Source organism: Falco peregrinus, chromosome 10, assembly GCF_023634155.1.
Source record: "Falco peregrinus isolate bFalPer1 chromosome 10, bFalPer1.pri, whole genome shotgun sequence".
NCBI classification, from domain to species: Eukaryota; Metazoa; Chordata; class Aves; order Falconiformes; family Falconidae; genus Falco; species Falco peregrinus.
Genome location: NC_073730.1, coordinates 14,012,526 through 14,037,425, shown reverse-complemented (window position 1 = coordinate 14,037,425; position 24,900 = coordinate 14,012,526). Strand labels below are relative to the sequence as shown.

The 24,900-nt window shown below is 39.1% G+C and overlaps 2 protein-coding genes across 5 annotated transcripts in view; both read right to left on the bottom strand.

The window, feature by feature from the left end:
- Positions 1-10,042: 10,042 nt before the first annotated feature.
- On the bottom strand, positions 10,043-14,207 carry GPR88 (G protein-coupled receptor 88). The gene has a single exon (XM_055815866.1). It carries the CDS (start codon positions 11,347-11,349, stop codon positions 10,267-10,269), a length of 1,083 nt encoding a protein of 360 aa, XP_055671841.1. The 5' UTR covers positions 11,350-14,207; the 3' UTR covers positions 10,043-10,266.
- A 275-nt stretch (positions 14,208-14,482) lies between these two features.
- CDC14A (cell division cycle 14A) overlaps positions 14,483-24,900 on the bottom strand; it is a 67,088-nt gene continuing 56,670 nt past the window's right edge. For 3 of the 4 annotated variants that reach the window (XM_013299026.3, XM_055814876.1, XM_055814877.1), the window contains 2 exons: positions 23,949-24,271; positions 14,483-16,300 (listed from right to left, as the gene is read on the bottom strand). In XM_013299026.3, the coding sequence (XP_013154480.1) occupies positions 16,287-16,300; positions 23,949-24,271 (337 nt within the window). In that variant the 3' untranslated portion in view covers positions 14,483-16,286. The remainder of the gene's footprint in view (positions 16,301-23,948; positions 24,272-24,900) is intronic. The other variant, XM_055814878.1, reaches the window with a different exon arrangement.

Sequence of the window (24,900 nt, the reverse complement as noted above, 5' to 3'; positions counted from 1 at the left end):
GTAAGCATACAACAAACCCAATCCCCTTAACAAAGGTGTAACCTCATAACACAGGCTGCAGTAGAAGAGCAGATAAAGTCTCTCCATCTCTGGGTCTGGCTCACGTCCTTGACAGCTTCTGGTGAGCCAGGACTATATAAGATCCAATCCAGTTTTCTTAATCTTTCTTTCTAATTCACTTTCTTTCTTTCTAATTCAGTTTCTTTCTTTCTAATTCACTGATGTGCTCTTTACTGCTAGGAGGGGTATTTCCTGCTGTGTCTCATGAGCATGGTTCGCTTCCATCAGCTGGCATCATTACATGAACTTCTCACTGTTAATGCCCAGCAGTGAAACAGATGAGTTTTCAAACTCTCACTTCAGACTCAGTGGCAAGATAAAGATTTTCCCTAAAATTCTACTAATCAACCAAACTTCTTAAATTATTAGGGTATAATAAGGCCTTAGTCCCTAAACAGTTAATAAACAACTTGAGATTCCACTGCCCTTATTCCTGTTCACATAAAATACTTTAAGTCTGCGAATCACAGAACCACAGCATGGTCAGGGTTGGGAGGGACCTCTGGAGATCATCCAGTTCAACCCCCTGCTAAAGCAGGGTCACCTGGAGCAGGCTGCACAGAATTGTGTCCAGGTGGGGTTTGAATGTCTCCAGAGGAGACTCCCCAGCCTCTCTGGGCAGCCTGTCCCAGGGCTCTGTCACCCTCACAGTAAAGAAGTTTCTCCTCACATTCAGAAGGAACTCCCTGTGCTTCGGTCTGTGCCAGTTGCCCCTTGTCCTGGCACTGGGCACCACTGAAAAGAGCCTGGCCCCATCCTCCTGACACATGCCTCTCAAAATATTTGCAGACACTGATAAAACTCCGTCTCAGCCTTCCCCAGGCTAAACAGCCCCAGCTCTCTCAGCCTTTCCTCATAAGGGAGATGCTCCAGCCCCCTCATCCCCTTTGTAGCCCTCCGCTGGGCACCCCCAGTAGTTCCCTGTCTCTCCTGAACTGGGGAGCCCAGCACTGGACACAGTGCTCCAGATGTGGCCTCAGCAGGGCAGAGCAGAGGGGGAGGATCACCTCCCTCGACCTGCTGGCCATGGTCCTCCTAATGCCCCCAGGGTCCCACTGGCTCCTTGGCCCAAGGTCACACTGCTGGCTTGTGGGCAACCTGCTGTCCTCCAGGACTTCCAGGTCCTTGTCTGTGAAGACTTGAGAATGAATGTGCTACTGAGTGTGTAAAGGTTGCATAAAAGTGCACCTGCTAGAGGGACGCAGTAGCTGTGACCTTTTGCAACTGGCTTGTATGAGGGAGAATAACTCACTCAGATCCCTGGCTGGCCACTGTACAAAAGCAGGCTGCAGGCTAGCAGCCTCCTCGTTCCTAAAGAGCATACAGCCGTCCTCGCTGCTGACAGCCTCCACTAGCATCAGACACCCTTATTTAACATTTACAGACAACCTTGAGATCACTGAATGTTTTAACGGACATTCTTGGCAATAGGCTGTTCATGACTATTTGAATAAAAGTACATAATAGGTACCTATACCTACCTAGGAATGCCTGGCACCTAAACAGCTTTGTATACGCCTGCTTGAAACCAAATATTGATGTCAAAATATTACCAGAAATATATTATAACAACACACCAACTTTGTTCCCAAAACAAATTAATAGAAAGCAGTATTTCAATATAGTACTGTGTAAGTGATAAGCATAGGAAATAAAAAAAAACACTGCGGTATTTCTACAGATATCTCATTTAAAGATAAAACCTTGTATCTGCCATTCTACCCTGATTATGGTGATCATAATTTTTTCAAATTACAGATAAGATTAACATACAATCAGCTATTTTATTCATTAGGCTAAGATAATATTTATATTGTTAATGTTTCTAAATGAGATAATGGTTACAAGGGCCTTAATTTTAAATGTAGCGTGTTTTTATTTTGACCCGTTCGCTCCCCGAGTTGCATTCCTCAATATGGTTTCCCTAGAACCTTTTTACATTTGGGAAGAGAATTGTTTTACACATTTGTATACTTCTGAGACAACATCTTTTTCTTTAGAATTAAATGAACAAATGTCTCCCAAATCTAAAAGAAAACAGACCCATGATAGCAATAAAATCTGAAGAAGATACCAGATAATGATTTAAAATCTGTCCTCAGAGTTCTGCCCTTACTTTCTACAGAAATCAGATCACTCTCTGAACGCACTTATTTTATTCTCTGGAACGGCACCCTCTACCTGCCACCCACAGTCTGCAGTCTCATAAACATGTGTCTCCCAGGAGTCCTGGCTCTGGTTCATGGATCAGCCTGTGGGCATTAGAAGTCACCAGCCTCTGCTGCAAGAGGGACCTTGGGAGGTACAGCCAAAACGCCCGCAGCACCACGTGTTGTACTGCAGAAGGGTACGGGCTTACCTACCACACCGACACATGCTGTCAAACAAGCTTTCACATGATTTCTTTGATGTCTGACTAATAACTGCATTTTTTTATATTCTTAAATTCCCAAACTCAGCTGAAGGGATGTTCAGCAAGGAATAAGAAGTTCTGTCAACTTTTGTTGATCTCAGATGAAGTAAAGCCATAGTTCAAAAGGCTAAATAGTTTTTAATGATATACACATATATGTACGTGTAAGTATATAACTTTCCTTGAATGTTAATAAAAGGCTCTATATATTTTAACATACACATATATGTATGTATAAGTACATAATTTTCCTCGTATGTTAGTAACTCAGAAACAAAATATTTTTCCCCTTAAAAATCTCAAAATGTATTTGTGTTTGGGCTGATACCAAGCATGGGACACTACCATCTCAAAGATACGTTTTTTAGCATAGTTTTTTAGCATAGTATGACTACATTGCAGAAGGGACTATAATTATAATCTTGACATTACCATAACGACCGTGGTTGCTATCAGGTGACAGGTATAATATAGATAATCAGTAGACAGTACAATAGCAATATTTAATGATGCTGGAGATAGAAGAAAATTAATTCATGCCTTTAATTCAGTGCAGAGCCATCATTTGTTATATTTGTGTGTGAGACTTTCCTAACCCTGTTAGTATGTACATAACAGTTACAATAAACAGCAAAGAGCCAAGCAAGATATCTACTGCAGAATCCAGAGAGCTTACATTTACTCACCATACACAACGAATAATTTTTGTGTTCCTATTTATGTCCTTTTTTAACATGATAGATAGTTCTTCCGTCTTGTTTTAATGCCATACAAAAAAAGCTGATAGCCACAGTGAAAGCTATAAAAAGTGCCTTTGCCTTGAAATCAAACAGAAGCAGTAGCGAGGTTGTTCTTTTGTTTTCTCATGTTACAGTCTACCAACTCTCTCCTTTAATCAGCCTGAGAGAAATAATGCCACAAATCGAAAAAAACCCTAATCTAGAGTAAAGGAAGATGTTCTGTTGAATGAAAGAGGGACAGTTACGCTCACTGGAGGAGCTAACATGGCTGCATATTTAAAATCGTGCAAGATTTTACCACTACCTTCATAAAAAGGGATTAATTAAAGGAGATATTTTTATGGAAAAGGACACACCTGCAATGAAGACATTCCAATATGTGCAGATAGCAACTGATGAAAAGCAACAGAAGACAAAGGAGTAATACTCAAATGTTGATATGAAGTACTACTCACATATCCTCACCATATTTCTCATTATTATCTCTGTTCAAAACTTGCTGCTTCTGTCTCCACAGCTACAACACTGCTACAGCCATTTCACTGAGCCTTAAAATGAAAGATGCAATGTTTATAAAGAATTGCAGAAACAGTGTTTTATGAAATGACCTTGAAGTCAGTGTCAGAGGCTCCAGGGTGAGAAGAAAGTGCCTATCCCAGCACTGTGGTAGACTGAGGCAAGCCAGACAAAGGGGGTAGAAGGAAACAAAGAGGACGTTTCATTGCGACACCTCAGTGGAACAAACATTAAGCAAACTTTGTGTAATGCTTTGCAAAACTCTCGCTATTGTTCAATTAATCAGCTTTGCCTCTCAGGCTCTCTCTGTCATAGTTTTCTTCTGTTGCCAATACTCAGTGCATTGCTTTCAGACTGACATCGCACCTCCATCACATCATCAGCTTCAGAACAGATCAGGATGGATGCAGCTCTTGCCTGAAGCATACCTGCATTTTTAATTCTGCGCTGAGACTGTCACAGGACAGGTGAAGACTTCAGACAGCCTGAAGACATCTATTAAGAAATTTCAATCTGAGTTGGCAGATTCATGAAACAATGAATAAAATAACAAGATATCAAAGATATCTCTTCCAGGTATGATAATTCCTGCTGTTTCTGCCCCCAGGACTGCACTTCCACTTTCCTCACTCAGCTGCTCTCTTGAGCTCTCAGGAAGAGAGGGAACAGAAAGGTCAAGTCCTGCTACAGTAATCAAAATTTGACCTCACTGAGAAGCCCATGCTGCACAGCTATTTTTCACAAATATTAATACCTTCTCTAATGGCAATATTACAGACAAAAACCACCAGTGCATCCATTCAGGAAACAGCAAATGTGACAACCACCTGCAGTATGGCTCTGTGATGGCATTTTTCACCAGCAGCTGTTTCGTTCTGTAGGGCTGCTCCTGAACACAAGGCATCTTTGGTCTTAAGTGAAGCTTTTCAATAACGGCATCTCCATCTTTGATCCTTGTACCTTGGTCCTTGAACCACGGGAGCTAGTTCTGTCCAGTGAGAATGAGAATTGTACTTTCTTCCTTTGTGTTTCTTTAATAATTAATATTAAATATGGTTTTCATCTGCTGTCAATTCTAGAGCAGCAGGAAAACTTTTGAAGCAGAGGATGATCTCATAGTACAAAGAAAAAAGGCATTTAAAGAATGCTGAAAATTTTTGACAGAGGCACGTGTTTGTTATTTATTATCTCAACCTGTTGTCCCACAATGGTGGGACAGCACGGTGAAACCTGTGCCGCTACAGAGCTCCCTTGTTTGGCTTAAGCTCCCTCTGCAACAGGCAGTTTGCTTTCCTTAAGAACAGCTCTCCAAAGCATGACTCTATACTTAGGGTAAGATGCTGTGGGGTTACATGATATCCTAAAGTATGTCCTAAATACCAATAGTTAGCTTTCCTGGATTGGTTATTATGTTTCTTCAGAAACCCAAAGCTTCAGGCCACAAAGCAGCCACAAGTGGTTTTTCTTCAAGATTACTTTGTTTCCAGTTCTTTAATTTCATGAGTACCTGCCCAGGCCAGGTGCAGGGCAGACTGCACAGGAAACCTTGCCATATTGAACTCATTGACAACAAACAAAGTGGCCCACACTCTTAAAGCAGAGTTATTTTCCTTTAAGGGCATGTCTTCCAAGCATGAAGAGATTACTAGATCACCTTGTATGGTAACACATTGGTTTCAATACCTGCACAAGGGTATGTATCCTGTAATGAGGTTACTTTTGATAAATTAATCATAATGAGCTCTTCAACTACAAAGTTTTTTTCTCCAGCTTTCAAATTATTTGTGACTTTTTTGTACACTATCCCTGGTTTTTCCATAGCCTTAATCAAATGTAAGTATCTGTAGAGACACAGCATTTGTCCACTACCCTACGTAGGAAACACCCACCTTCAAAACCTACTCAGTCTTAATTAGAAACTTAAGTATGTGGGATTTGTCCCTCAGTTTTTTAGTTTTAGTTTGCAACTAATAACTGTCTCACAAAACTTATACTTTACAAGGAGTTATGCCCTGATCAGCAAGATCAAGTACTTTTCCCTTAGTGAAGGAAAGTACAGAAAATACTGAAGAAAGGGAAAAAGAAGGGAAAAAAATAGACTATTACCCTGGTAAAATGATGACAGTGCATGGGAAGGATTGACACAAAAGAGCAAAAAAGGTAGCTTTCTTAGAAGTTAAAACAGTCACGAGAAAAGCTATTTTCGCTGCCATTTGGGAAAGGGACTTCTGAATTTAAAGCATACTGCAATAATCTAGTTATGTGATTTAAGATGAAATAGAAAGCTAAAGTATATGTTGTCACTTTTTTCTTTAATGAAATGCTACACTTAAACGTCTTCATTTGAAAATAATCTGTATGTGGGTTTTTTTTAAAAATAGCATCAATTTGGTAGTTAGAAAAAAAAGGTTCACAGCGTGCTTATGGCTGACTGAATCTGGAGGTTAGCTAAGATGTTATCCCTGCTTGCACGTCCAGTAATGTTGTTGAATGCAGTCTCTGTAAGAACACTGATGCAATTCATACCTTTAGTCTTTCTTGATTCCAGAGGTAAAGAAAATTTGCTGGCGTATGGAATGCTTCATTGAAAGAAGAAATTGAGAATACAATTGCATGTTTTTATTTATTAAGAAAAGCATAGAATTCTGTTTCCTCACATATATAAATAATCAGATAATTTGAGATGGTTTATTTCATCAAAATCCCAGGCCTCTTGGCTTTCAGACTCTGTGTTGTTTCTTAGGATCACTAAGTTAAGATCACTAAGGCAGTTGTTACTGCCCCTGTCCTGCTGTCTTTATCTCCTCTTGTCATTTTTTCCCAGCTCCACTTTGCTGCCTGTACTTTTTTACGCACTTTCTTTAGGGCAATGATTGTCCCGTTTTGGTGGAGGCTCATATTATTGTAGCTACCCGATTCCACAAAGTAGCTCAATGGCTTTTTACAATTCCTTTAAATTAAGGGTAATTTCAAAAGATTTAATCCAAATCATAACTTGGATTGGATGAACACCCTCTGCAACCATTTTTCACATATAACCATATTTCTGCCTTAGGGTGTTATTCCGAGGCATCACAATTTTACCTTCAATAAGCAGGTCCCGCATGGATTTCTGCACGGGCAAACCACAAACTGAGTTGGCAGATACACCTGGGCCATAGCACACCAAATGGCTGTTTTCAAACCACATCAGTACAATTCATCCAGCCTGTTACTAACTCCTAGCTGCTCGTTTCCAGAAGCCCTGAGAAAATAGCAAAGGAATAGGCACCTATTGCACATGAACAACATGGCTGATCTGCACTACAGTATAATAAACCCAATGCTTTAATGAGATCACACTCCTCCTCTAATATACATAAAGCCAGCTGACCAGCCATTCCAGGAAGGGCACCTTTAGGCCATGCTGCCAGATAACTTGCTTGGCACACCACCAAAGCAAAGAAGCAATTCAATTCAAGCAAACCTTGCTTGAATTGCTGGCAGCATTTCCCACCATCTTCATTCACACCTCTTGAGAGACTGTTTGGTTGAGACATTTTAAAGGACAATTGACACCATATCCCTTTTATGTGTGAGTTAGTTGTTTGAGCATGACAAAAATCCATACTGAAGGAAAGTCACCATTAAACTAGCAGTGGACACATTGGAATCAGCTGTAAAAGTAAAGCATAGATGCCAAAAAATGAGAGTCTGATCAGTTTTCCCAACCAAGCAGCCGTACCACAGAGCCAGGAGAAGTTGAGCTAAGCCAAGCTTCCATTGCAATTTACCATGGAATATTTACAATGTAGAAATACATAGAATATGGCTGTAGAACAAGGCATACAGGACTTTGTTGAGCAGCAGTTTCTCAGAGAAACTGATCTTAAGTTGAGACAATTACTCTTCCTTAATTACTTTAAATTAAAATTCTTTTCTGTGTAATGCTATTAAGGTCACCTGAGTATAATTAAACAGTCAAAGATTTACAGTCGGATGTAATTACATCAAACTTTCCAAGGGATTTCCAGCTGTTCTCTGGAATTAATGCATAGCATAAGGACAGCTGACTGGAGTTTTGTACATGATAGCATTTTTTATATGTGTTTGCATTTAAAACATAGTCTATATAAAATACAGGCATTTCAGTTTTAACTTGCATGCTATTTTACAAGGGAAGAAGCCCAGAAGTTCCAGTTATCTGATGTTTGGGCACTGAAACAGGTTATTGCTTTAACTTCAGACTAACATGTTTCATAGCCAAGAACAGGGGTTATGTCACCTAATTTTTTATTTTAAAGTTTGTTCTTTTGTTTATGGGCCCGGTACCGAGCTTTACCAAGCGTCTTCTGTTCTTTTAGCCATGGTGGGAAGTGGTGATGTGCATCCTTTTGTGGGTTCCAGCCTAAGGATAATTTTATAGTGGAACAGTGTCCTACCCCTGGGTGACTCTCGGTTTAGATTATTTTGGCAGTGATCCAGAATATTTTTCAGAATTGGTATAGGTGTGGTTGGAATCATTTTCCTTCTCCATTTGCTGCACAAAGCTGGCAAAAACACAGTTACTGTGATGAGGACTGGAGATTACAAGAAGGATATAGTGGCTCCTCCACTCTCCAAGATACGTGCACAGTGTTGATAAAAAGAAATCTTGCATATCTTGTATGTTCATGTCTCCTTGCTAGCCCTCCCCATCTTTCTGGTGCTGTCACTCAGTGGCACACTGTCTCCAAGATGGAGGAAGAAGCCCTCTGTAAGCCTCAGACTCTCGGAAAATTCTCTCATTTTTCCACAGGTCCTCGCAAAAGGCTAAAGCTATTTTCTAGATGTTGACAGATTTTCAGGATGTCGAGAGAATTTTTTCTTTTATTTTCCTTTTGAGGCCTTGTTCCTTGACTTTTGTCAAATTCTGACCTCAGGAAGAACCTTTTCTGCGATGATGGCATTTTTTTTTAATGTAGAAAAAGAAACACTGGTATGGGGATTTTAGATACATCATTGTATCACAGATACCTAACAGGTCTTAAAGTTGGGAAAAAATTAAATTCTTCCCTTCCTTTTAAAGCAATTTCTGTCAAAATGAAAACCCCATCAGGTAAGGCAAGCAAATTGCAGAGCATTATAAAAGACAGCCATAGGGCCTTTTATGTTGTACCCATCGTGCTTGCCTCTTCCTTGTCATTGTCCCATCATTCAAATATCCTTATGAGAGCTGCCAAACTGGTTTTAATACCTGTCACCCAATGCAACAAACTCTTGTGAAGAACTTTCCTATGTTCCCATGCATCCATTCTTCTTTGCAATACAGTGCGATTTAAGTGATACTGCTTGTGGATGCCCATGGATTCAGAAAACAACTACCTACTTCCAGTCTTTTGTGCCAGAAGGCAGACAGAGCGCTAAATATCATCACCATGAGAACAACAGCAACTGTGTTGGAGAAGAGGAAGGAGGTGGTCAAGCAACAGAGAAGGAAACACAGGGATTTTAGGTCTGCTCCTGGGAGGAATGAGGCTGCAGCACTCGCCACCAGTTTGTTTCCCTCGCCACCCTCAGTGCGAAGAGCTGTTCCCTTTCCGAATGCCACACAGAATCTGTCATTTTATATTTAGCAGAGGCTGTGAAATCGCACTTCAGCAATAACATATTTAATAGAAACATGATAAACTGGTAGCTACACAGGTGACAAGGTTTGATAGAAAACGCCGGTCTCCACATTGCATTGTATTTTATCAAGTGCTTTACCACAGGCAGAAGCCTTTGTCAAAACAGGCCCTGCGCAAAGAGCTTTCAAAACAAAATACCCAAACCAGATCACCACAAAGGTGCAACGTGTGGTTTTTTTGAACAGTTTCTCTGGACAGCATCATCCAGAAGTTTGCCAGGGAAAGCCGAAGGAGGAGGGGCTTGCACGGAGCACAGAGACCAGGTAACCTGGGGGAAAGGAAGCGGTTCCCGGTGGGATTGTGTGGTGTGTAATGCGACTTGCCAGTTCCTCACGCGTGAACCCTGCGTTCGGGGAGCTCATCTCACAGAACTACTTCAAACGCTGAAAGAATTACAGGTTTTATAAAAACAGGCTTGCAGTAAGTCTCAAAAATAGCTGTCTAGGTGCCTGTCTGATATGGAAATCTGTAAAGCGTAACAACAGTTACGTACGTTGCCATATTTACCAGTTATCCCGAATTCCAAATCCATTGCGTTTGGCTGGAGTCCTGGTCGGCACCCGGAGGCGGGCAGCTGCCGTGAGCGGGAACGGTGCTGAGGGGGCGGCGCCGCGGGCAGGGACACCCCCCCGCCGGCGCCCGACCCGGGCCCGGGGCAAGCGGCCTGTCCGCGCGGTGGAAGAGGGAGCGGAGAGGTGCGTGGGCTGAGGCGGGCGCCACGGGCGGCGGCCCGGGCCGGCAGCAGCAAGGGGTGCGGCGAGCGGCCCCCGACGTGAGGTGACCGCCGGCGGGAGCGGCCTGAGGGGCCGCGGCGGTTCCCGCCCCGCGCGGGGCCGGGGCGGGGGGCGGCCCGGGGGCTGCCGGGGCCCTCGCATTCCCGCGCGGCCCCTCAGCGCGGCGCGGCCGCGGCGCTGCCCACCGTCCCCCGCCGCCGCGGCAGCTGCGGGCAGGGCGGGGCGGCGGCGGGGCCGGCGGCGGCGGCGGCGGGGCGCGGGGCGGCGGCGGGGCCCTCGCCGCGGGGCAGGACGGAGCGGGCGGCCCGGCGGAACTCCTCGCTGCGCCACGTGTAGAGCAGGGGGTTGAGGGCCGAGAGGGAGCAGAGCAGCAGCCAGCTGGCGGCCTGCAGCGCCGGCGGCGCCGGCCGCAGGAAGAAGCCCAGGAGGCTGACCCAGACCAGCGGCTGGGTGCCCAGCAGGAAGACGCAGCAGAGCAGCAGGACGGAGACGCTGCTGAGGCGGCGCTGGGCGCGGCGGGGCGGCGGCGGGGCGGCGGGGAAGGGCAGCTGGTGCAGGAGGTGGAAGTTGAGGACGCTGACCCGCTTGGCGCTGCCCCGCACCCTCCGCACGATGCCGAGGTAGCAGTGGAGCAGCAGCGCGGTCTGGCCCAGCACGGCCAGGGCGACGAGCAGGGCGGTGTAGCGGGAGCTGCTGTCCGTCTGCTGCGGGGGCGGCTGCTGGGCAGAGCCCGGGGCCCAGAGCCCGGGCAGCAGCGGGACCAGTAGCAGGGCCAGGGCCCAGGACAGCCCGATCATGCAGCCCGTGTGCCTCCGCTGGTAAAGGGCCTGGTACACGCTGGGCAGCTTGGTGATGAGCACATACCTGTTGAAGGCCACCAGCAGGTGAGAGGCCAGGGAGACGGTGAGGCCGAGGCCGAGGAGCCCCCCGCGGAGCAGCCGGTACTCCACCGAGCGCAGGGAGGAGGAGTTGGGGGGCAGCAGCCCCAGCACAGCCTCCTGGGGCATCCACAGGGCGCACACGCTGAGGTCTGCCGCACAGCCGTTCACAATGAAGGCATTGCTGGTGGTCTGCAGCTTCTTGAAGGAGAAGACTAAATAGATGACCATCACATTGGATAAAGTCCCTGAGATAGCCAAGACCGCATAGAGCAGTGACAGGAAGATGCGGGTCCCAGAGGAGTCCTCCCAGAGCAGCAGCAGGGGCGAGCTAGCACTCCAGGAAGAGGCGTTGGGCATCTCGCTGAATGCGGCTCAGTTTTGACTTCTCCCTGTAAATCCCATCCTTGTCCAAGTCAGAAGATCCTGCTGCAGGAGTCCCCCACCAAGCACAAGGGAGGATGTGCAGCTGAGGGACTCTAAGGCAGGTTTCAGTCATATGAGCTGCAAGGTCCAGAAAACGTAGTTTGCAGTGATGATCCCGTGTCCAAGGCAGGTAGGCAGCAAGAGATTCCCACAGACTGTAGCTAGCAAAGGTGGGTCCATAGGGAGCAGATGGCTGTTAGCAGACCAGAGCACGACTGAAGATTCTGTAGCTGTGAAAATGCCAAAAGCAGCAGCACCTTGCAATCAGCAGCAGAAGCGGCAGCAACTGATACAAAGCTTTGCAGTTTCTCCTGTGCCACAGTACGTACACTGTATATCATTCCAGGAAGATTCAGCCCTTCCACTCTTCATGAATTATTCAGCAGAATTTCAACTTGTTAAATCAAGAAGGGGAAAAAAAAAAAAAACCCAAACCCTATCATGCTCCAGAAATACTGCAAGTACACAGTCTGACTCTTTTTCTCTTTGCCTTACCGGTTTCCAGGTTCTAACCCATTTACACAACTTTCATTTACAGCAAGCTTTCAAACCAGTATATCAGTCACTTCTGTCTGAAATACAATCCATTTACTGTAGAAACTCCTCTGCTAGATATTCACTCAAACTGATTTTTTTTCCCTGATATTTTTGTTAAGAGTGCACTATGCTTCTGCAAGCTTAATTTTAGAACTGGTCTATAATAAGAATATACTTTCCAAATTAAATCTTTCAAACACAATACATACACAGATCCTTGGTAAGACAGTACTTATTATTTGAGGAAGCTGGTCCTCAGTCAAAATATTATTTCTTCATAAAACTCAGCCTGTCTTAGCCTGCAGGAAATCCTGCATTGCCAGCCTGCCAGAGGTGAACGCTGGTGTCAGTAAGTACACAGATAAAACAAAATCAGTGTAGCATTTGAAACTGTCTCACACCAAAACTAATTCAGAGCACAAATTCCTGCAGAGCTGAATGACAGGTTCTTAGGTGGACTAAAAGCTGGTTGAAGAGTAGGGCGTAACAGTCCTTTCCCAGGTGGAGAAGAATTACCAGTGGGATTCTCCCAGGAACTCCACAGTGCTTTACCCAAACAGAGAGAAAATGTTAACTGTCCTTACCCTGGACAAGATTTCTTAAGAAATTGAGTCAAGTAATTTACATTTTTTCTCAAAAGCTTTCCACAAAAGGAATGATGATTAATTCTGCAGTGTGCTTAGGAAAAAAGCTGCTTTTACAGGGGGGTTATACATACACTACAGAAGTAAGCAATCCCAGCTCATAAGATACGATCTGTATATTGACCAAAGATAACTTTATAAGGTGGTTTAGGTATTGTTAAACTCACAAGGCTAACAATTGACAATACCAAAATAATAAATTAGGAGGTAACTGTAGTTAACAACATATACATTCTTTAAGATAATGAATTTAATTTGTGTGGGTTAATCAATTATTTTGTTGCAACATCTTTTAGTTGACAGGCTCATATTTGCAATTGTCAGGACTATTGATCCAAAATGTGGATTTATTACAAACATGAACATGTTCTTTTTTAATTAATTAGATTGCTCATGTGCTTAAGGTTAAAGACATAGATGAGTGATTTACTTGATCAGGCCCTTAATTACCTTTTTTTTTTTGCCTGCTGCACTTTACAGTGTAGCTCTAATCAAGTGTCAAACCTTTTGAGGCCTTTCATTGTTTAGCTGTCAGTAGAGAACAGTTATTACAGAAACTAAAATCCTCCTCTTTCTGCAATGCTGTAATTGAAAAATATTCTCTAAATCTGTAACAAGAGATATCTCCCTAACCAAAAAGCTTCAGAAAGGGTACTTTACAGAGATGATTAGGAGTTTCATAAGGCATTAGCCACAGAATCATAGGCCCGGTAGAAACCTCTAGATGTAATTATTCCATCCTTACATGTTTATAAAACCTTTTTTTTAAAAAAAAAAAAATCTCTCATATGATAGAGCTTGTTCACCCAGAACAAGAAGATATAGTCATATATAAAGTAACAGAAACAGTGAAGTTCAAGGATAAGCAAACAGAGGGTATGAAACAAATTTCAGGGTATTATCTTAAAAGCTACAATGTTCTGAAGACCTCCCTGACCTTTCACTGTCCCTAGATCTGTTGTTAAGAAGCTGATCATTACAGAATAACTGGCTATATTTATTATTCATTTCTAAGAACAAAAAATGTTTTACATTAGTGGCATTTATATATTTTGTATAAGAAGTCATAGAAGTCTAGAGAAAGGCTAAGGGGAAAGCTTGGGTCCCATATACTATAGAAATTAATTAGCTGTTCTTCCTTTATAGTTACTCTACACATCCAATCACCATCCATTAATTGTCTGAATGTAGTGGCAGCAGTCTTTTATTGTATTTTCAGATTAGACTGTCACTAGGATTTGGGCAACTTTTAAAGCATCCTCTCTTTTCCTGGCTTTGCCATTCCTTTAGGGTGGCTGTGTAACAGTTACATACTGTCCACATCATCTATTGCAGGTACAGGCTTATCTGACAGGAATATTAAGCACTGTGGGTAAATAATCATGCAACACAAAAAAATTGCTAAAAATCATTATCAGAGTTAATGTTAGAACCATTTGTGACTAGTTTTTAATTGAAGGATAAAAAGCTCAGTGAAAGCACGATCTTTTAGGTTCTTGTGGACAAAGACCCTGCTGTTAGTGAGACTTAAGAAACCTGTTGCACATGCAAAAGACAAGGTACATTACACCTGTACCAAGGGTTCTTGTCCAGGAAAAAAAATTACCTCAATTCAGACACAGCTTTTAAACGATGGTATTTTGAAATGTAACCTTTACATCATAATATCAACCCATTGATTAAATACTTGATGTTATATAGAGCAAATACAAGCATTTAGTGAGACAGATCAGTTAGATGCCTATAATACTAATGTCTTTTTGCAACACCATCATATAAATACATGTTTTAGAAAAGTGATTTTGAACAGCTACTCTTCAGTTAGAAATTAATCATATTATTTTCCGTCACAGATCTAAAGAAGAAAAGCCAAGAAACAAGGAAGCTGGCTGATACAGGCATTTTATTATCAATTAGCTGTATGTATATATATCTACATGTAAAAATTAAACAATATTTTATTAAGGAAAACTATTTATAACAAAGTACATGACAATTCTTTATAGGAGGTAGAATTACCTTACCATTAATCTATAATTCATATACAGTATATTGTATATATATGCACACAGATATGCTACTTCGTGTGTGTATATGTTACATATACACAGTGTGAAAAAAGTACAGTATTGCATGTAACTTTTATTCAGTGATTTATACAGCTGCTCTCAGTATTGCTTATTAACACTTTCAGTACAACCTTCCATAGCAATCTGTGATCTGATCTTTTTTTTTTTTTGAAAAACGTGGCACTTCATCTTAACTTCAGTTGCAAAGGAAATGCAGGGTATTCGCAGATCTTCAGGAACAAAGATTGACAATTAACCTAAGTTTTATTTTCAAGTTTCTGTAGATAGCCGAAAAAACTCATAGGTAACAAATCTGTTTCAGTTTTGTGTTCTAAATTAGTGGCAAATCAAGTCCTCATAGCAACTTTTTTTTTTTGCTTACTATGCAGTTGTGGAGTTCTGAAAATTTTTACACATGATCTCTAGTATTTCTCACTGTAACACCACTTCATTCTTGGAGTCTCATTCCTAATCGCACCCGATTAAACTGTATATTGAAGAGCATCCTTACTACTAACCAAAATATTCTATGATACAGGATAAATTAGCTATGTTTAGCAATAGTTTTCTAATTGTTTATGAAGCATCCAATTGATATGTAAAAATTTAATATAGTTCCAATATTTAGTGTGCTTCACTAATGAAACTGTACACATACAGCCAAATGTACATTAAAAGCATGTGAGTATGCAGCACTGCCAAATTCACTGCACATGCACATTCTTACCAATTTAAATCTGGACTGCCTTCGTTTATGCAGTATATATTGCATAGCAAAATTTAAGATTCTACATTGAAAATAAAAAGTTACAATATTCCTTTAAGACAAACTGAAAGAACGTGTTAATTGTACAATTGAATTATCAGGTAAGTATTACTTTCTCTTTGCAGCAGATGATGTAACTTACATCTCAACACATATTTTCCCTATATTTTTCTTTCACTGTGTTTCCTTATGAAACATTAGCAGCTGAAAGTAGAAAGCAGATTATATATCAAGCGCTTTCAGTTGATAGTGTAGTAACTAGTAGTCTCTCACTAGTTAAGACTTCCATTAAGTTACCAAAGACCATTTAGTGAAGAAGTAATTACATTAGGCTTTAAGCAATAATGATGGACCCATAAACCAAGAAAAAATATTGTTCATAAAAAAATTTCATCTTTGATAAACATGTACAAATTCTTTAAAATACTTTTTTTGTAGCAAAGTTGACATAATTAAAATAAATTCTAATTTTTACATAATTTTTATATATATCGCTTACCAAAATATTCTATTAATACATATTTTAACACTGTACACAAGTTAATAAACATCTTAATGAAACTCATTAGAAATATATTCAAACTGTTTCAACATAAAAAATTTAAATCTGTATTTAACATGGGGTAATAATTTCCATAAATTTAACATCAGTGCATTGCAGTAGTCATCAACAAGAAATTTCTGCCTGTTAAGAAGCTGCCTTCTTGGTGTTTAGGTTTCAGTATGTCCTGGATTGGAGATTCCTTCTCTGAGTGAGCAGCTTCCTTCCTTAAGTTCTTCACCTTCATGAAGGACTTGAATTTTAAGAGCTCAACAGGTTTCACCAAAGCAGCAAGGCTTTAGAACTGAACATACTCAGACTGAAGGGACTGTGAGAGAAGAAAAACTGATTAAAACTCACTGGTAAGGTTATATTTGTACATAATATACATTTTGCATTTAAAGACAAGGAGTAGAGGAAGGACAGGAAGAAGAAAAATAGAGTTGGAGGAAGTTCTGAACCTCTGCTTAGGTAAAGATCAATAAAATAGAAGAAACTCAAAAACTGGATACAGTAAAGTCTATCAACTTTCCTGTATCTACACTTACTTTTTCAAACCAAATTCTAGAGACTCTTCAAGGAAGGGTTACAAGCCCTTTAAAACACTGCCTTAAAACAATACCTTAAAAATGCGTTGGGAAAACATGACTGCAGTTAGTATAATTGAATTGTTTCCATTTATCCTGAATGAGAATCAAAGTGCTACTATAAAAAATAGAGCATACTTTAGATGTGGATTCAGGTAATGGCATAGGAAACATATACGAAGTAGCTAAGTACGGAAAAAAGCTGCAGCAGCACAATTATGCACATGAATAAATTTATGTACAATTACTAAAACCAGATGAAAATTAAGCACTGCAAAAGGTTCATCTGGATCAGCAAGATGTCAGTATAATTAAGAGGAAAGCATAACCAGGTCTACTTTATTTACATTTCTGATTCTATGTTTAAGTCTATGGTTTTTTAATAAAGTAATTGGTTTAGACAGCATCCAGATATTTTATTACCTCCTGTGTGTTCAGGAAGCAATTCCGATGAGTAAGAAGTCTTACATGAGAGAGCTATTCACTGTACTAGTATGGTTATAAACAATTAGCAAATAAAAGCCCCAAACCACATTTTACAAATGCATCAATTCATCAGAATTAGAGAGAAATACTGGAGTATGGCATGAATCCCAAGAAAGCTCAGAACCTTGGAGTCTTTTCTTCCATTTTCCTGCTATTCCTAACTAATCACTACAGAAATGCTGTTTGGCATCCATAGTGAAACCTATTAGTAGAAGTGCATAATAGATACATAAACCTTTAGAGCTCCAACGAATATCATAAACCCATTTTTTCTGGTATCTTAAGTCTCAGTGTGTATTTTCAAAGTTGAATTTTAAATGCATTTTCATACTGTTAAGTTCAGAGTGCACCTGGATATTCTTTCCTCGGTTGAAAAAACAGTGCTGTTAGCATATAAAGATTTGAATACCACTGACTAAAAAGGGCCTGGGTTTAGTACTGAATGGATTCAACATGAAGGGTAGCATTTAACAGAAAATACTTCACCGTAAAACTAAACAGATGTAACATGTATTTTTTCATTATAGGCTCAGAATCACCACGGAATAGACAATCATAGAAACTTGTTTTTCCCTACTTCATTCTCTAATAATCATCCTGGTTTATTAGCTTTGGTGACAGCATTTGTCAAGCTGTTTATTACATGTGTAAGAGCGAGGCAGAAGGAACAGCCCTTCATTAATGAGCGCTTGAAACTTCTGCTCTTTTAATGATCCTTGGAGCTTTCTCATTTTCAAATGTGTATTCAGAAAGATGGTTACAGTTAATTAGAGCAGTATTTGAAATTGATCCTTCAAAACTGAATTCCAAGTAGAGTTGATTAACATTTTAAAATGCATGTAATTTACCTATATACTTTCATATGTTGTACAGTAATTACTTTAAGCTCAGACAGATGAAAGATGACCAGAAAGCACTGTACACATTTGCTGATCTTGGGAACAGCTAGCATTAGTTGACAAAGGACTATGAAGACCACCCCTTTAATTAGCAGACAGAGATAACCGGGAGTTCTACATCAGAATTTAAATAAACAAACAAGCAAAGTGTAAATTAACAATTCTGAAGTTTAAATTAAAATTCTCGTAATTGTTAGGAATCCAAGTTACAAAAACAGGGAGGAAAGTTAATAGCAACATATAACAGATATCCATGCAGCACAGACTACTTGGAAACAAGACAGCATGTTTTGTTAATTTTCATTACAGATCGGTAGGCAGGGTTTATTTTAATAATTTTCATATTGAGAAATAAGGTTTTCAGTGTGTTCCCACCCTCACCATAGCTCTACTTCAAATAGCAATGATTCCTTCATAAAGTTGCAAAGCCTTTTCTGAATACAGGGAAGAATTAAATCCAAGCAGCATTTTTTTCAGATTAAAATTAATTGATGTGACTTCCCATAAAGTTCCTATTACTAGTAACATGGTGATAGTCATAACTGAGCTACTGTAGAGTATACAGACAAAGTTTTGAAATTGAAAAATTAATTATAGATGGGGAGGGTTTTGAGGGGTTTTTGTTTGCTTGCTTGGAGGGGATGGGTGTTTTTTTTTTTTCTTTTGCAGTGAAGTAAACTGAACTCAAATCTCTTCACATTGTCCAATGAGACTGACTAATATTTCAAAGCCTGTAACTGTAATCCCCCACACCTTTATCATCTTTTGAGGAGTTTTCTATTTTAAAATTTACATTCCTGCCTCCTATTTGCAGTGACTCAAAGTATGGCCTGAAAGCTTTATTAAAAACAAAAAGCCCCAATCCACCTTTACAAGTCATATGCTGGTATTTAACAAAATCTTATTTAAAATAGAGGTAAAAATAGAAGGAAAAAAACCAAAGAAAATTTACTGCTGAATTGCAACGATGAGAGTATAAAAATCAGTTAATTGAGTAGAATTCTCAATGTGTACTCCTACAGTGGTCCCATGCAGTGTCAAGCTTGGCATTTTATACCCAAGTATCAGGTATTTAAACAAAGAATTAAAAATTAAATAGCTTCACTATAGTTAGCAATACCTAATGAAGTCCATGCTGAAGCAACTGCTTAGATCACTAACATTTTTATTCTTCAATAGGAGGCATGGAAAGCCTCCTGGAAAATAAAATATGATGCAGATCCATCTAGCCACTAGAACCATATTCACACACATTCAACTTCAGGACCAAGTTAAATTTTAGGAGGGAACAATCCTGTATCATACAGAGCTATTTGTTAGGACTTTAACATACACTTTTTCCAGATAATTGCAAAAAGTAATTCAAGTTTTTTGAATTGTTCCTCAAATCTCCTGCAAGAGTGTTGCAACAGGCAAGAATTACCGTGAATACATGAAAATCCACTAAAATAAATCAGGATATATTACAGAAAAATGCATACACACATTCAAAGTGATCCTTTGAGTTTGCTAAATTTACAGATCAGCAAGATGCACTAGTGTTTGTCTCTTTTTGCAAAGGCTATCCTATACTCATTAATGTAAGTCCTTACAAAGAAAGAATATTCTACAAGTATAAAGATCATGTATATGAATTTTAAAATACTGCTATACTTGGTAACTTTTTGAGATTTTTTTTCTGTCTTGCCAGTTTCCATGACAGCTATGGAAGCAAAAGGTGACTCATCCTAAAGACTACCCAGTTACATACTCTTAAATAAAAATACATTTTAAAAAATGATACTTGGATTTATAACTATTGTAAGAGCAAAGTAAAACTCTTGTTGTGGTATCTTAAATGTGATTATACTTCATAAGAATATTTCTGCAAATTATAATTGTGAGAGATTCTGTCTAAACAAAACAACCAATTTGTAAAACTTGCAAATAAAATATTTATGTGCCTAGAATATCAAGTTGTCTATTCTACAAAAATCAGGCTTTTCTTCTAGTTCATCAGCATACAACAGCATAAACAAAAAAAAAAAAGGAAGTGGATTATAAGTTTACAGTGATGAAAGACAAAAACCATTACGGAAAAATATATGGCTGACAACAACAGGAAGTCATAGTCATAGTTACCCTTTGTTTTAAATGGAATGTGGAACAAAACTATTAATAAATGTTTTTTTTTTTAATGTTTCATTACAAAACAGAAAAAAATATTGAGTAACTTTCTTTTCCATACTTGGGGGTGTAAGGGAGGGGCAGCAAGAGAGGTATTTGCATTGCATAAAAGCGAAGTTCCCAATTTCCTCACTAATGAGATTAAAGAACATTAATTAGAACTGAAAATTTACTGACCTAACAACCTTAAAATGTTCCTGCATTACTCATGTTGACAATTAACAAATTTAGGAACAGGAGTGATAAGGTGGTTTGCTAAGCTAGAGTACCTATACTATTAGATTGTTAGCTTGATACCTAACTCAGGTAAGTGAGAGTCTGCTAATAAAAAGATGAGGAATATAATTCATATCATTCAAGAGTTCTTTAGTAAGTTAAATGAATACACATAACCACCAGCATATAAAATAGACTTCTGTCAGGTATGTTGTCTGATGTGCTCCAATTAGGAAAAAGTGCAATGTAATACAAACACACACTGCAATAAGAGTAAGGTTTGGCTGTCAAGACTTGCAAATAATTTCAGCATCTAAAGCAGTGAAGCGGAAATCATTAAACCGGAACTGGTGGTATTAAGGCTTGATACTACTCCATATTTTGCTTATGAGCTTAAGACCACTGATGAATATCACCAAAAGCAAAATAGCCAGATGTCAGTGTTTGAAGTGGTAGGACAAAACAATCTTCTTTGGTTGGTTAATTGGTCCCACTAGGAAGCAGGGGGGGAGAGAAAAAAAAAAAAAAAGAAAAAATTCTGCTTTTCCACAAAGTCCCACATAAAAAAACCCCAGGGAATGCAGGATTTTTGGACTAAAATACAAGTCCGTATCTTGGGTATAGCAAGAATTTTATTTTTTTTCTCCCCATGAACTCCCAGTGCATTACAGTTAAAGACGGTAACACAAGCTATGGATTTATAAGCAGGACAGCACCAGGTAGCAGTCTTCAGGACCTGAAAGATGAATATTACAGTGTTGCATCTACTTCTTGAAAAAGGATTTTCAAAAACTGTAAAGGATTTGAACAAAAGGATTTTTAAGCCAACTTAGCTTATCAAAAGAATCAAGTTGAGATGACTAACATGAAATATCATGACAAGAAAATAAGGTAATAAAGGACTAACAGTGACATAATAAAGAGATACTGCAAGTTTCGGATTAAAAGTTAAATTGTTTTAAGTATGACTGTGGGACTATTAAGAAAAATTACATTATCTTCAAAATAAAGCACCATGAAGATGGATCTGTATTAGCCAGTAAATCAGAGGATCACTACCAGGCAGAAAGCATTCAGAGATTAAATTAACAAATAATCTACTCGTCTTAAACACCATGACATCACAGTAACTGCGCTCAACTCTGAATTGTGCATAAAGCAGGTAACAATTTAATGCAGTTCACTGTGGATTTGCTTCTGTAATGGTTTATATTATCGTTTGGTAGTAACTTTTGGCCTATTGTGAACAATGTCAACTTATTTTCATTACAGAGTCACATTACAGTTGTAAGGTGTTTCTTCAGGGCTCTGCATGTTGGTTTACATATTTATGCATAATATGCAGCTGTAACTAGAATTTGGAAAAAAACTCTTCAGAATTGCTGCTGGCAGCATATAATTTACAGAGGATACAACAGAAAAGAATGGTAATGGGTTGACCTTCCAAAGAATTACTGTCCAAATAAATCAAATATGAGACAATAGTGAAGGTGAGAAATTAAAAAAAAAAAATCAGACACTTGACCACTTAGTTATTCAGATGAACGATTGCTCTCTACCACTGTTGGTATATTGACTTTGGTTCCAGTATACTCAACTGGAGCCTCTGTCACCCGTCCTGAGGACTGAAATTCTGTAAGCATATTGAATAAAAAGACTGGGAAAATCTAAAAAGGCTGAGTTTCCAGAACCATCAGAATTCAAAAACAAATGAGACTCCTGAATGTGTCTCAAAACAAACATCCTCAGCTTGCTATACAGCTTTTCACCTCTCTCCTCATTTCTATGCCTGAAGGAATTAAATGAAATGAGTCACTTAAAACTAAACAGTTCTCTTGTTCTAGAACTGGTTTTGTTGTAAGAAAACTGGGATGGTTTCTATATCCAACTTTAGAAAAATCTCCATTATATATAGTTTACCTCAATCCCATCTAGCAGGTAAAACCACAGCCAAACTAAAAAGATAAAACAACTTCAAAAAACTAAAATGATGTGGCAATATCCAAGAAGTTTCTTGGAAACAAGTTACTACCAATGTTTAAAATTTAAATTCAGATTTAAACTCAATGCAGAACACTCAGTGATCCTAAAATCAAGGAATATTAACATTTCTTTCCAGGTAAGTTATAGTGGGTAAGAAGCTAAATGTGCTTTCAAGACAAGGAGTGTGAAAGCATCAAGTATTTTAAAGAGTTACCTTAGGTCAAGCACATCCTCGCACAGTAACTCTACTCTTTTTCCAGTGGAAGTACCCTTTAAATTTAAGGGAGTGAAAAACCAAGTTCTCTCAACTAACTTTATTTTCAATGTACTTTGTATACTAGTTAATCACACATGCAATTTTCTTCTGCAATGGAACAATGAGAATTTTATTTCCTACTGTCATCGGTCCTCAGAAAGTGCAATTCATACTCACAAGCTATAAACATGTGGCTTCTGAACTTAAGTAGTGCCACATACTAGCTATTAACAAGAGGATAGATCTCCCACTTCTTCAGGAGAAAGAGAACACAACCCATGAATGATCTTTTGAGCTGACATCCTAGTTACATGCAATGTGTATATTATCTGTTTTAAGGCAGGGAACTTGCCACACTCAAAACCAGTAGCAGGTATAACACCAGAACTTACTTTATACTGAAGCGATTTATCAGTAGTAAGGAAACAGAAAAGAAAGGTGTAATATTCTTAAGTTAATCTATAAAAAGGCAATTTTATTCCCAGCAGCTAAAAAAATAAAAAGCAGAAGTATCAGTATTACTGACTGGTTCAATTAATTGTAGGCAATATATTCTATTAAAAACACCACACATTTTTGTGACTAGTAAGGTATAAAATATTTGGAAAAAAGATATTTTAAACTGGGTTTAGATTTACAGTAGGAAATATGTTTGTTTATTTTTTCCCTAAAAGAGCTGAACTTATTTCATAACTGAAGTTTCTCTAGTTTCTTCTCTGCATTTTGTACAGAATCATTTTCGAGCTGCACTAATTTATCCACACATCCTCTTGATATAGACTCTTTCACACAGAAAAAGGGCACAAAATAAGCCCAAGGCGGCAAAGTTGTTGAGGAATGAAAGCTAAAATGGTGAGACCATCAAAAATATCTTGCTCTCGAATACTTTTCACATTTGGTGTTTGAAAAGGACTAGATTAAGTCAAGTGGACTCACCTTTCAAATGAGCCCTATCTTTAAGAATATTGTACCTTCCATTTAGTACAATACATACAAAAGCTTCTTTAAATCTGTTACTGCATAAAAATTAAAATAAGTAATAAACTAATAAACAATGTTATGGATAATCTGAAACAAAAAAATCTAAAGGCTAAGAAGGTCCATTAAGAAAAATACCAGAAAAGGCATTAGTTTAAGTTCAGGAGTGATTTATTTTCATGAACCCTTCCTCCATGATCTAGATGCTTGAAAGAGGTGGAAAAAAAAAGAGCTGAAATGATAATTACTTAAAAAGATAACAGACAAAGGTGCTGTGCAGAATCATTAAAGTCAGTCAGAGAATTATGCTAGGTTAAGATTTTTTTGCAGTAGCTTTGTTCGCAGAAGCAAGGAAGATAAGCATCGGTCAGATGCCTGAAAGTGCTGTTGTGACTATGAACTTACAGGAATTGATTGACTCTGGTATCATGCTGGAGGAGTTGTAAGGCCCATAAAGGAAGGCTGATGCATATTCATCTGTCACGGCGCTGTGAAAACTGGTTTGGCTGCTCAGGTTGTTGCCACTACTGCTGTTTCTGTTGTACAAGTTGTTGTTCAGTTCATGGTTATTTCTGTGAGGCAGCTGCAAGCTGCCGTTCAAGTGGCTGGAGATATGGCTTACAGAAAAACCTGTCCTAGAGGACAATGATGTCATTTTGCTCTCATCATCATCTGAAGCAGCATACAGGTTCCCTAGAGAACTGGCTAGTCTGGAGTTTATGGAAACGCTGAGTGGAAAACACATGTTGGGAAAAAAAATACACACAAGGTATGTACAGATAAATACAAAAAATAACAGTTCAGAAGACATCAGATGAATAACACAGCATTGTGAAATAATTTGTGTTTGCACACAGGTTCACCTTCTAGCTCTCAAATAACAAACCCCAGAATTCTTTGTCAGGAGTTCCTAAACTTAGTTTATTCGAGCACTACCATGGCCAGCTTTCCCCTCTGTCAAATGATATGCACATGCAGGAGATTGTGGTAAAAGGTTTAGGCAGTGGCCGACCTACACTGAACTCTTTTGTTTCTTGAAATCAGTAATGATATACAAGTCTTCAAGTAACCAAGTAGTAATATGACAAAATTTGAGATTAAAAATAGGGTGTCCTGAAACAGCTCTTTAAGTTAATTATTTTCTTCAAGTATTTGTGTCCAGAAGTTATTAAAAATGCAGTATTCTAAGTTTCATTTAACATCCATAATTACTTAGTACAATAATGGAATTAAATCGCAATAAATGAAGCATTCATAAAAATCATATTAATTACCATGCAGTATTCTTCTGAGATTAATAGTATATAGACTTGTGAGAATATCTGCAAAACTTCTATACACTCAGGTAAGTGAAAAA

What these genes read in the sequence shown, in the direction of transcription:
- GPR88 (XM_055815866.1), bottom strand. Translation starts at nt 11,349, where the DNA reads ATGCCCAACGCCTCTTCCTGGAGTGCTAGCTCGCCCCTGCTGCTGCTC.